This window comes from Perissodus microlepis, chromosome 15, assembly GCF_051167445.1.
Source record: "Perissodus microlepis isolate ML-2025 ecotype Zambia chromosome 15, ASM5116744v1, whole genome shotgun sequence".
NCBI classification, from domain to species: domain Eukaryota; kingdom Metazoa; phylum Chordata; class Actinopteri; order Cichliformes; family Cichlidae; genus Perissodus; species Perissodus microlepis.
The window spans coordinates 20,285,978-20,299,287 of NC_140475.1; the positions used below are offsets into that span (position 1 = coordinate 20,285,978).

The window sequence follows — 13,310 nt, forward strand, 5'->3', positions numbered from 1 at the left end:
TCTTATAACAGTAAATGTTTTAAATGAAAATACTTGAAGCTTGGTTGTATTAAAGATAGCTTTAATAACTGTATGACGTGGTTCCATAAAAAGACACAAGTTAGTCTAAACACTAAACACTGTGCACGAAGAAAAACTGAGAAAATGTTAAAATTGGCTCCTAAAATAAAAATCAAGGAAGTAACTAATATATCCACAAGCAACACTGTTAAACAGCATAAATAAATACTTTGGTGTGCAAAGGAGCTTAAACAGTTGCCCGATCTTTGTTGGACGCTGTATTTTGGTAGTTGGGCAGCAGGTTCACCATCTGCTGGTTCTTCAGTTTGATTTTCTCCTTTGCTCTGAAAACACAAAGTCGCGTTATGCACATCAACTACAAAGCTACGAGTCTAAAACACCCATGCATTATTATTCATAAATCTGATTGTCAATCAGAAAATAAATCAACAGCTTTTCTGATAACTGATTACTTGTTTTAGTCAGTTTAAGCAAAAATACTAAATGTGCTGTGTTGGGAAAAAAAAAGTCTCTCAATCTGCACTTACTATAGATACAATAGCAGAGATATAACGGGATTTAAAGGGGCTTAATTTTCCTACTGCACTAACTACTCACTTTTCTGGGAACTCAATGTCGTCGATGGTATCGGGCAGCGGTACGCCTCTGGTCTCAGGGAGCAGCAGCACCAAACCTCCAGCCAGGAAAGCCAGAAATCCTACACAACACAATTCAATAATGCATTTAAGCTTTGATAGTCACATTTATCTGACTTTTACTCTCAGAAAACCCACCAAAGATGATGAGTGGCAGCTCCAGCCAGATCACAGCCAGTCTGTAGAGCAGGAATGGCGCCACAATGCCTCCAACATCACACAGAGTGGAACAAACAGACACTCCCAGGTTCCTAAAGACATAAAAACAGCATTTCTTTTATATTTACTTTTTAAACTTTTGATGCGAAGACATGTTTAAAAGGCTAAATATCCACAGTTACATTAGTTATCTACATACAAATACAAAAACAGCTGGATTTGGACAGGTTCTGAAACTGTGACATAAAAGAAAAGGATAAAAGTTCATATTTTGATCAGTTTCACAATTATATTATCAGGTACAGCTTCAAACGGATTTGGCAGCAGTCTAAGCTTTCTGTGAGCACAGTTCTATCAATAGTGATTTGTGATGTCCTTTTGTTATACACAGAATTTACTGTTGTTTACTGATTACCTTAGTTGATGCATAAATTATACCTGTTCATCCCAAACACAATACATTTTCTGTATTATACCTGACAAACGTCGGGTAGAGCTCAGTGTTAACAAACACCACCATCTCAAAGGTCATCGTGATCCCCAATCGGCCGATGCATGCCACTGCTGTCTTAAACCAAAACATGCCTGCAAGAACAGACAGAACCATTAAAAGAAAACTTGGAAATCAACGTTCAAGAGCACTAAGAAAAATCACTCACTGTCAGGAATAAAGGCAGTGATGAAACAGGAGACTCCAGCTACAAAATTGGCCGCGGCGAAGGGGAGGCGTCGGCCGATGCGCTCAATGGTGAACAGGATGAGGAAGGCAGCAGGAAACTCCACCAAGCCAGAGATGAGGAAGTCGATATAGACATTTCCTCCCAGAATGCCCAGCCTCATGATCAAACCCTGGTAGACGACAGCACTGGTGAACCTGAGAGAAAAAACATCTCATTAACTTCGAATCTTTATCCTAAATTCCATCCATCCATTTTCTTCTGCTTATCCGGGGCCGGATCGCGGGGGCAGCAGCCCAAGCAGAGAAGCCCAGACCTACCTCTCCCCAGCCACCTCCTCCAGCTTATCCGGGTGAACACCAAGGCGTTCCCAGGCCAGCTGAGAGAGATGATCTCTCCAGCGTGTCCTGGGTCTGCCCCGGGGCCTCCTCCCAGTGGGACGTGCCCGGAAAACCTCGCCCAGGAGGCGCCCAGGGGGGCATCCTTGTCAGATGCCCGAACCACCTCAGCTGGCTCCTTTCGATGTGGAGGAGCAGCGGCTCTACTCTGAGCCCCTCCTGAATGGCCGAACTTCTCACCCTATCTCTAAGGGAGAGGCCAGCCACCCTTCGGAGGAAGCTCATTTCCGCCGCTTGTATTCGCGATCTCGTTCTTTCGGTCACTACCCACAGCTCGTGGCCATAGAGGCGCAGATCGACCGGTAAATTGAGAGCTTCGCTTTTACACTCAGCTCTCCGTGAATTGCTACCTTATCGTGGTGGAGGGGTTTGTGTGTCCCAGGGATCCCAGGGGCTATGTTGTCTGGGGGCTTTTGCCCCCTGGTAGGGTCTCCCATGGCAAATTGGTCCTGGGTGAGGGACCAGACAAAGAGCGATTCAGAAGACCCTTATGAGGAAAACATCAAGGGAACAGTTTACCCTGCCCAGAATAGGGTTACCGGGGCCCTGCCCTGGAGCCAGGCCTGGGGAGGGTGCCCAAGGCCAAGCGTCTTGTGGCCGGGCCTTAGTCCATGGGGCCTGACCGGGCACAGCCCGAAAAAGGGACATGGGCCCATCTTCCTGCAGTCCCACCACCCACAGGAGACACACGTACGGGTCGGGTGCAATGTGCGTCAGGCGGAGGTCCCGGCGGACCGATTCCCGGCTACCAAGACTGGCAATTGGGAGACTTTATCCTAAATAGATTTTTTTTATTTTTGGATAAAGAAGAGTCATTTATAATAACAGTTGTGTCCTGCTTTAATTAAATCCTTACCAGTTATAGCTGAGGATAAAAGTGTGTTTTCGCATGTTTGGCGTTCTGATCAGGTCCATGAAGGAAGCGGTGGTTGAGTCTGCGTTATCATCTTTCAGAGTCTGCAGGATCATTCATATAACATCACATAGTAAAAGTATTTCTGGTTGTTTTTATGCCTTAGCTTCAGCCTGTTTTACTATGTTTCTCCATGAAAAAAAATCTCACAAAAAATAATGCAGTCTAATCCAAACCAGATCGTGTCTTTTTCATGGAAGGCTTGAAACCGCTTATTGCACCTTTTAAAACAGCATGGCTTCAAAGTAGAAGAGTTCAGGTACTGAACTGGCTTGCCTGGAGTCCAGACCTTTCACCAACCAAAAACATCTGGTGTATCATGACATGAAAAACACAACAAGCAAGACCCAGAACTGTTGAGGAGCTACATTTTCATCAGACACAAATGGGACAACATTTCTCTCTCCAAAGTCCACAAACTGGTATTTTCAGTTCTCACACATTTACAGAAATGTAAATCTATTTCTATTTCCTAAAATGTAAGTTTTATCTCACTTAATAAGTCACAATGAATTAGACTTCAAATTGTCATGTTATATGCTGATAGAATTTGATTCCAGGTAACAGATGCAGAGATTTTGTGTCCAATGGCTACCTTGATGTTCTTGGAAAGAGTCATCTTGTTTTCTTTGGCCATGTCCTCTGTGATCTTCACTGCTTTGGAGTTTTGGTTTTGAGAGAGAAGCCATCTCGGAGACTCTGGGATGAACCTGGAAATGTCAACAACAAATCTGTTGTTAAATACAAAACTATTTAAAGGTACAAATTCTTTCTTTTTTTTAATTGATAATGACAAATTATCAGTAGGTGCGTGTATTTTTTCACTAAGACAAAGAGATTTTGGGGTTTTATTTTAAGGTTTAATGGGTCGTACAAAGAAAGAACAGGCAAAACAGACAACCCACGTAAGGGTAGCATCTGATAAAATATAGTGCTAAAGGTGCACAGGTTGACATAGTGGCAAAAAACTAAAGGTAATAATATCTTTTCTCCACAGTACCTCTGGTGTAATATACCCTCATTGGCTCTACAAAGGAAAACATTTATTCTAAACCTGCATTTAAAATTTATTAATATGTATATAATAACTGGATAATGTTTTTTTTTAGCATAAGTGAGAAGACTACTCATTTTTATAAAAACGTTTGGAAATGACTACAAGACACAGATTTCTGTGGGTTAATAAAACTTCATTCATACTGCTGTATGTGGTTGTGGTGACTCTTACCAGTAGTAGGACAGGAACAGGATGTAGGGGATGGTGATGACGACCTGCAGCCAGCGCCAGTCTGTTATATAGTAGGCAAGCAGAGGGAGGATGAGGATGCCGACACTGAAGAACATCTGGTAAATTACTCCGACTGTACGTCTGAACTCCACGCCCACGATCTCTGTGACTGAGATAAATAGAGGAAGGTGTGTGTTGGAGTCAAATTGTTAAATGTTGTCACTGTGTTACTTAAATTTGTAAGTCTTAGTTCAAGCAGCAGGATCAAAGACATTCCTTTGTCTCTGACCACCTCTCCAGCCTGTTGGACGGTGGGGGAGGCTGCATTGGTTTATTTAATGGAACATCCTGTGTGAGGGTTCTGTTTTGTTGTTTAGTAACCTTCCTGCTTTTATGACCCTGCATACACACACACACACACACACACACACACTTGCTTACACATGCACACACATACACACACAGTGCCTTATCTTTTGTAACCATAGGGGGGGGTTACTATGGGAGGTGCTTGTGTGTACTGTAACTGTTTTCAATAAAAGGCGTACAGCTCCAAGACCCTGGTTCTGACCAGTCTCCCTTGCTAGCAAGTAAAAGCTGTTCAGGGAATGACTATCCTTGATTGACTGTGGTGAAAAGCAAAGGTAAAGGCTATAAGGTAGTCTTACTCAGCACATATCCAGCTACCCAGCCTCCTTTCACTCCAAACCCATAGAGAGTCCTGAAAACCAGTAAAGATATGTAGTTTGGAGCCACGGCCACCAGGATCCCTGCAACCCCATTCAGCAAGTTGGATATGAGGAAGCTCATTTTCCTGCCAAACCTGAAGTCAGACATCAACAATCATCACATTGCTGTAAGTCTGTCTCACATAATGTCAATTATTTGGTCATGTAAGTGCTAAAAACAACAAGAAAAAAATATAAATAGATAGTAATTTAATGTATTTTGAGTCAATTTTTAATCACTGTCACAATCATAGCCTAACCTGTCAGCCAGGTAGCCAATGGCAATACTTCCAACCAGGAACCCCACGTTCAGAGTGGCCTGAAACATGTCCACCAACCATGCATTCGAGCACACCAGGTCAAACTGGGAAAACAAAGTGAAAAATGTCCTGAATCTGTCAAAACAAATTGTATGGCATGCTGCCAATGTTTTTGTTCATTTTACGAACAACACAAAATTACCATATTAGTCATTAATAAATCTTTGCTTGGGATACGGACATATTTAGGTTTTACCAAAGTAGTCAGATTCTCTGAGCAACACAGTTCTCTTTTTATTTATGTATTTATTTATGTGTACATACACACACACACACACACACACACACACACACGTGTACAAAAACAAATCCCCTCTCGCCCCTGCGGCCGGTCAATCCTTCAAGCTCGGGTCCTCTACCAGAGGCCTGGGGGCTTGAGAGTCTTGCGCAGTATCTTAGCTGTATCTTAGCTCTTAGCTGGACAGAGATCTCCGATGTCGTTCCTGGGATCTGCTGGAGCCACTGGTAGGATTTCTGGATATCAGCCACCTTCTCTATCTGCCGGTGGTACATACCGTGCAGGGGCCTGTCCTTCCATGATGGTTCCTCCTCATTCTAGGGTTTCTGTTGCCCGAGGTATTCACTGAGCACGCTGTCAGTTGGGGTCATCTTCCTGATGTATTCCTGGATGTTTTCTGCGTCCTCCTGGTCTGGGGTACTGACACTCATTAGTCCCCGGCCTCCTTCCTTCCGCTTAGTGTACAGCCTCAGGGTGCATGACTTGGGGTGAAACCCTCCATGCATGGTCAGGAGTTTCCTGATGTTGATGTCAGTGGCTTCTATCTCCTCCTTTGGCCCACTTATTATCCCAGCAGGGTACCTGATCACGGGCAGGGCGTAGGTGTTGATAGCCCGGATCATGTTCTTACCGTTCAGCTGACTCCTCAGGACTTGCCTGACCCTCTGCAGGAACTTGGTGGTTGCAGCTTTCCTAGCGGCCTCTTCATGGTTCCCATTCACCTGCGGGATCCCCAGGTGCTTGTAACTGTCCTCTATGTCTGCAATGTTGCCTTCTAGTACTTTGTTATCATCCAACTACATTTCTCCAGTCCGACTGACATTCCAATGTCATTGCTGTATATTCTGGTGGTGTGGATCAGTAAAACAATGCCTCATTCATTCTTGGCATATAGCTTGATGTCATCCATGTACAGGAGATGGCTGACAACTGTAGTCGGTATCCGTAGCCAGTCTTGTTAATGATCTCAGGGGTTCAGGCCTGTGCAGAACAGCAGTGGGAACAGAGCATCTCCTTGGTAGATCCCGCACTTGATGGTGACTTGTGCTATGGGCTTGAAGTTGGCCGCCACATTCCCATTGAGTTCCTGATGAAGGCTCTCAGGGGTTCCTTTGATCTTGTATAGATCTAGGCATTCCAGGATCCAGGTGTGGGGAATTGAGCCATAGGCCTTCTCGTAATCAATCCAGGTCTTCTCATAACCAATTAGTGGATTCCCATTCATTTCCCATACCGGTCCCATAGGTCATACATATATATATATATATGCATAACAATTTTATTACAGGAAAAGTAGAACACTTACAGTGATTGCTGTAAAATGTTATCTGCACATACAAGATAGATGGATATGTATATATATACACCCACTTTTTTCCCTCACACATTAAAATCTATTAAATAGAAAAGCCTGAACATTTTTCTGTAAAATCTTTGAGCACCCAATTAAAAAACACTTCACATTGCCAGAGAACACTTTCTGAATGATATATAGTTATATTTCATTATAATGCAAAAATAAAGCATGCAGAATCTTTTTAAGAAATTCTTTCTCAAAAATAAAGAAAATGCAATTTTCATTCAACTTTCATGTTGGATTGAGCAAATATGACAAGCTGCCCCACAAAAGCAACAATAGCAGTAGACTTAATCTAAATGTTACCAATTATAAATCAATAAAATAACTACATAAACTAAATAAATATATTTAAATATAGACAAATATAAATATCTTTATCAGCGTGGGACTTTACAGGCTGGCTTGAATTTTTTTTGCATATTTTAATTAGCCAACACAGACATTTTTTGCATTTGCCCCAAATTACAGTTCCAGGCTTTTACCTTTAATATTATTTGAGATATTCATGTTCAGACACTGCCTCAGATTTCAAGGTGCAAAAGAAGCAAAAAATTACTTTAAGTCGAGACTGAATGACCCCTTTTTTAAAAAACAAATCATTATTTCTGTTTTCTATATTCCAAGCTGCGTCATGTTGTTGAATTCACAGTTTTTTACTCAAAAAATGTTTTGTCTATTTTTTGTTTTTTGGTCTGTGTGTGTTGGCTGTGACCTCTTGTTCCCCACCTCAGTAACAAAAGACCGTCTTCCCTCGTAGTCGTACTCCCAGCCATGTTTGCAGCTGATTGTGGGAGTTCTGCTGAGGTCCCCCAGCTCCTGATTGTCACAGGTGAGCTCAGTGGCATTCCAGTCCACCTCGTACTGCTCACAGCTGCTCTGCTGACCAGAGCTGTTGTCCAGAGGTACTGTGAGCCTGCGACTCTCTGCCAGGTTCCAACCGCATGCCTCTCTCCTCTCCACCACTGCAGGGTCTCGACACCAGTGATCAGGGGTGAAACCCTGGAAGACTATCCCGACATACACACCTGCCCATGGCATGGACACCATACACAGCAGGATGAAGATACGCTTCTGGCAGCGGCCAAACTTCCCCGCTTCTTCTAAGATATCATCAAAAGTGGTCATGATTGTAGAAGGGTTTCTTTACTTTAACCAGCTGCAAAAAACACTCAGCCGGAGTCTAATTTGTATGCTGAGCTTCCCTTTGCAGAGTGACCATTGAAATGCACATGCACTGGGTTTTTAAACAGCACAAGAAGGAGCAAAGGTCCATAGAAATGCGTTGGTACTGCACAGCCTGTGCACTAGAGCATTAAAAGACGTTTGCTATCCAATTTACTGACATCAGAGGCCAGCAGAACGTCTGCTTTGGGGATTAATTTACATAAATTCCTCAGCGTGGACACATTGGCCTGGATGGTGACACAGTGATGATGCTTAATCAGTTAACATTTAAGAGGTGCTTCATTGGAATCTGTTAGACATTAAGAACTGAAAAAGATAAGATCAGCTGAAAGAAAGTGTTGAGTTTCTTGAGTCTTTTCAGACAAGTTTAAAGAACTTGAAGGCAGGTTAAGTGTCAGTCCAAGTTAAGTCAGTCAATTTAAGCCTGAATCTTGACTTACAGGATCAAGATTTAATCTTCAAGACAAGCTCATGTGTTGCTGGAAATCCTTTTGAAGTCAGCTCAAACTAAGACTCAAGTCTTAACTAGTGTGAAATCATTTTAAGCAACTTGAAGCCAGAGACAGGATCAAGTTATTGATAACAAGAGCAAAGGATGTTTTTCCCCAAAATTCTCCTACCTCATTGTACCTGAAATATTTTAATATTTGCATAGGTTTTAGTCTCAGTTTCTTTGAGACAAATTTTAAAGACCTAAGACCTATTCTTGGATAAAACCTCATTTTACCCAAGAATAGATGTTAGGAAGTCTCGTGTCATTCAAGACAAGTTCAAAGTTGTATGTCATTTCATTAAACATTCAAGCCTCGTTCTTCTTTCATACGTTAAGTCGGTCCAGACAAGATGAGATGACAAAATAAGTTTCAAATTGTTGAACACAAGCCAGATGCCAGGACGTCTTCAGGTCAAATATCAAGTTCGTCCAAATAAGAACTTAATTGTAATGTTGCCAAAGTTGACTTTTAAATAATTTCTTTTTAGAAATTTTGTCAGACATATAAAATGAGATTACACCACAAAAGTAATAAACAGCAGATCTCTTATTTATTCAAATAATGCAATATTTTACATATTTTTTTATTTTAAATAGGAAAACAGGCAAAGAGCTGAAAACATCAAACATAACCTTACATCAACTAAAACATAATGATGATATCCCATCATACCAAATCATTGAAGAAAGTTTCTTGTGCTTTTTTTAGTCTCTTTTTTCAGTTGGTTTGTCTGCTGCTTGATGTCAGTCTCACATACTAAATTTGTTTCATCATACCCAAATGTTTCCACGACTGTGGACAAAAACAAACAAACAAAAAAAGCACAAGAATGTCCAGTAATAATTTCAAGAAAGAGATGGTTCAGTACAGTACCATGCAGATGAGCCACAGGAACTTTGGTGCAAAGCAGAAACAAATTTAATGCAACAATGAACAAATAACTTCACAAACTTTACCTCCTGCTACTCTGAAATGAGGAGTGCTACAATGTTGAGACTCGGGAGAGATGATTACAAAGTGCCAAACACAGATAGACACTTTCAATTCACCTCTCAGACTAACAGGGTCAGGATTCTGGTAAAAAACTTTAAGAAGAACAGCTCAAGTTCATATAGCAAAACCACACGCTGAATGAACGAACACGTAAAAGGAAAGTTTATAAAAAGTCTGTTACAATCATATTTTATGATAAATACTGATCATAAATATTTCACCTGTTACCAATGTCATTGTCATGTTTTCTGGAAACCTGACCATGTGCCGTGTACTCTCATTCTTTAAGCTGTTAAAGGTAGATACACTTGCACTGTTCAGAATTTCAGATCAGTAGCACAATAATATGATTATATGATAAGAGAGTTTATTAAGAGAGTTTTAAAATGTCAAAAGCTGCTTTGGAAATGTTCAGTTTGTAATCAGAGAGAAACAGAAAAAGTAAAAGGAGGAGTGCGATTTGTTTCTACTCTTTGCTATCACAACACTCCTCAAACCCCTTTCTGTGAAACACTGAAGTTTACAGTGCAAATGACAATTATTTTATTAAATGCTGTTTCTCATTATTTTATCAGTATTTTTTGGGCACGTGGCATCATACAAAAACGCGCTTAACAATTATGTGTACAAAGCTTTAGAAATACCCTGAATGGCAAATCTTTGTTATTGAGGTTTTAGCAATAAACTCACATTTGAATACTGAGAAAACACAAATATTAATCTACACCAGCAATGCAACGGCAACTAATGTGATGAATATACGATCAAGGGCACGTTTTTTTATGGTAGTAAATGTCTGGCTATGGATCAACAAATGCACTGCAAAGTGATTTAATTAAGCTCAGGATTGTTCACCTCCTTTCCCCAGTTGGAGAAAATGAGAAGTTATTACTGATGTACAGAGATAAAGATTTATGCTACCAAGGGCTGCAGCTCACCATACTTCCTGGTTATACAAGCAGCGACACAGTTTTCAGATATCTTTTTTGTTCCAATTACAAGGCTGAAACTCAAAACTTATTATTGCCAGTGAAAGCAAACAGTTGTTTATAGTAGAGGAGTCGAAAACCAAAGAATATTACAAATTATTTTAATTAAAAAAATCGTTTTAGCTTTAAATGTGCCTCCCTGTTAGCAGTAATTAGGCTAAATCTTTAGACTTGATGTCTTCAGGGAGTTTGCAAAGTTTTAAACTGACATTTCAGTCAATTTGACCAACCAACCAAATCTGATTAATTAGTGGAAACCTAGAAAATAGACTTTCAGTTTAGTTTTTTTTTAAACGATTTTCAAAAAGTCCACCTTCCTTTATGAGGGTGTGCTACTTTTTTCTAAACCAATTAACTAGAAAAAATTGAGATTAACAGCAGCTATTTTATTGGTTTTCAGCTGCTCCGCACATCAGAAAGAAGAGTGAAGTGAAAACAGAATAATCCAACCTAATTGTTTTTGTGATGATCATGTGTCCATAAAATCACCGTATTTGAGGTGTGTTTGTTTTGTAAAATCACCCGGTCTGAGCTCTAACTGTTGTAGAAAAATCAATCTCAATCACGCTGTGTTTACACTGTGCAAGCTTACAGATTTAATTACTCTCATGTGGAAATATGGCATAAAGTAGGTTTCCATTATTACTGACATCCTCTGTGAAAAAGCAAAACATATTGCTCAACATCCTGCATTTTAGTTTCACTACCATCTTTTGCATCATGCATTTGGCTGAACAGGGTGGATTTCAGCACTACGAAAAGTTGGCTTCACTTTTCACGCAGCAATCAGATCTGAGTACAACAACCGAGCCTGTAAAGTACAAGAGCACACGAGCAAGAAAAAGAAACAAAAGAATCGATTTCCCTATATTAGTGCCAAGGGTGGCAGTAGAAATATGGCTTTAACAGGAGGGGAGGGGACCAAATCAATCCAAAGGAACGCCTCCAGTTTCACTTTCAACTTTCTTCAACCATCCATTCATACTTAAGGCCATCTCCATTTTCACACAGAACAGAGAAACAAACGTAATCAGCTCGGACGAGCCGTTAAATAATCACCAAAACAAACGTGTGACCAATTCACCGGTGAAGACTATAAACGAAACGTCCATATTATAGAACATTATCATCTATTTACAACGTCTCTGATCAAATCAAGACAAACAAAGAAATTCAATCCGTTGCTGGACATGATTCATAGATGAAAATGCAAAGTAAATTCATCAGTATGAAGGCATCGTGCTTTCTTTTCGAGGGCAAAGAAGGGGAAAACGGGTCTGCTATAAAAGCAACTGTAAACAGCACGAAAACACAAACTGGTGTCTTCATTCCCTTTTTAGAAAGAAGCTGGCACCTTCACTGCCTAAGCTATGGGAATAAATATCATGACAGTTTTTTCATAAAGTACCTGCGGGCCAATGGACAGCAAAAAAACAACTCCAAACGGAAAAAAAGTCTTCCTTATTAAATACCTTCACCCAGTCCACAAGCAGACACGCAGCCAGTGTTAGTACCATTAATCAAGGTAGGAAAACAGCTTCAGTTCAAAACACCAGAAGAAAATAGAAGATACATATATAACTTAATTTTCATTCACATCTTATCATGCCTCATTTCAGTGATGATATCAGATTTTCCCTTCTTGTAATGATAGTGTTGTGGTATCATTGTTTACCGTTTGGTGCATATGGTTATGGTGACATGTCTAGTTGACACATCAAGCTGGAAATCACATTAGAAAGAAGCTTTGTGTGCTCCCAGAGTCGATTTTAAGAGCCTCAACTGGCCTGTTTGTTCTTCATCAGACAAATGTGGCAAGGCTGAAGTATCGGGATCATGAAAGACAATATGGTGGAGTTCAAAAGAACCTTAAGAACACTTTAAATGAGCTGTCAAATAAAAATTATATGTGGACGGTGAACTGGACTGAGTCGGTGTAGGCCGAATGAAGGTGCAGCCCAATAAAAATATATCCCTAAAGAAAGGAAAGGTTTCTGTCTTCGGTGTGTTGTTGGCATTTCACTGTTGCTATTATGGAGACATTCACTGAGAGAGAAGAGTTCGGATTGGATGGAGAGAACCAGGAAGGACAGAGTGACCTCACACCCTGAGGAGGTCCTCGTCACTGTCGTCTTCTTCCCGTTTCCTGTTCGCTGCCGTGTTGTTACCGTGGTTAAGGCCAGAAGAGCGAGGTTTGCTGCTCTTCCTTTTCCTATCTGACTCGTCCAGGAGGCCCACCAGGTCCTCGTCGCTCTCCTCCTGAAATAAAAGACTTCTGTGAGCTTTTGAGAGCAATGGGTGCAATCATTGCTACCATGAACGACTGAGATGATACCAGAGAAAAAGACAAAGAACTGACTTGCAAGAAGGCGCTGCGATGAGCCGTAGAGTGCTTAGCGAGTCCTGACGATTTTATCACACGTACCCCGGGGACACTCAGCACCTCGTCTTCGCTGTCGTCATCCTGATCGTCCAGCGAGAACGACCGCAGACCCTCTGTATTCACCGGCTTGGTCGTGATGTGACCGTTGCTTTGGTTATTCTTGCCACGGTGCAAAGACGATGAAGATGTGGGAGGAGCATCGATCTCCTCCATCAGCCATTCCATCTCCTCCTCTCCTCCTTCTTCATCTGTGCTGACCTGAGTATTTAAAAGGCACAAACAATAAGATGCATATTAAGTTTTTACTCATCTACATGGTTGTTTAAAAAAAGCTTCACTAGAGTATCTGATTTGTAGCATGCTATGGCTTTTTGAATATTCGCTAAACTATAAAAATAACCTTAGTGTTTAATCATTGGTCATCATTGGTCATGTAACATGTAATCCTTAAGTTTTCCTTTTTTATTTATTAATATGATTACTTTATCACTTTATATTATTACCTTAAGAAAAACTTAAGTCCATGTTCAGGCACAGCTAGAATATGACACGGCTACCACAGCTTCATACAGCCATGTCAAAGTGGTCG

At 40.8% G+C, this 13,310-nt stretch overlaps 2 protein-coding genes across 2 annotated transcripts in view; both read right to left on the bottom strand.

The window, feature by feature from the left end:
- Nucleotides 1-44: 44 nt before the first annotated feature.
- Nucleotides 45-7,894, bottom strand: LOC146372078 (solute carrier family 22 member 2-like). Its single transcript, XM_084953623.1, has 11 exons — nt 7,404-7,894; nt 5,020-5,123; nt 4,700-4,854; nt 4,032-4,200; nt 3,399-3,513; nt 2,747-2,847; nt 1,475-1,689; nt 1,292-1,400; nt 795-907; nt 619-718; nt 45-344 (listed from the first exon to the last, which is right to left on the bottom strand). Exons 1-11 carry the CDS (start codon nt 7,800-7,802, stop codon nt 248-250), a joined length of 1,677 nt encoding a protein of 558 aa, XP_084809749.1. The 5' UTR covers nt 7,803-7,894; the 3' UTR covers nt 45-247.
- A 993-nt stretch (nt 7,895-8,887) lies between these two features.
- igf2r (insulin-like growth factor 2 receptor) overlaps nt 8,888-13,310 on the bottom strand; it is a 46,694-nt gene continuing 42,271 nt past the window's right edge. The window contains exons 49-50 of the mRNA XM_084953619.1: nt 12,698-12,979; nt 8,888-12,597 (exon numbers count right to left, since the gene is read on the bottom strand). Coding sequence (XP_084809745.1) covers nt 12,439-12,597; nt 12,698-12,979 — 441 coding nt within the window. The 3' untranslated portion in view covers nt 8,888-12,438. The remainder of the gene's footprint in view (nt 12,598-12,697; nt 12,980-13,310) is intronic.

Bases quoted from the DNA above. Each gene is read 5' to 3' on its own strand.
- LOC146372078 (XM_084953623.1), bottom strand. From the start codon at position 7,802: ATGACCACTTTTGATGATATCTTAGAAGAAGCGGGGAAGTTTGGCCGC. The intron at 2,848-3,398 runs GTAGCCATTGGA...ATGATCCTGCAG, and splicing joins CTCTTTCCAAGAACATCAAG to ACTCTGAAAGATGATAACGC. The intron at 1,401-1,474 runs GTGAGTGATTTT...CTGTTCTTGCAG, and splicing joins CACTGCCTTTATTCCTGACA to GCATGTTTTGGTTTAAGACA.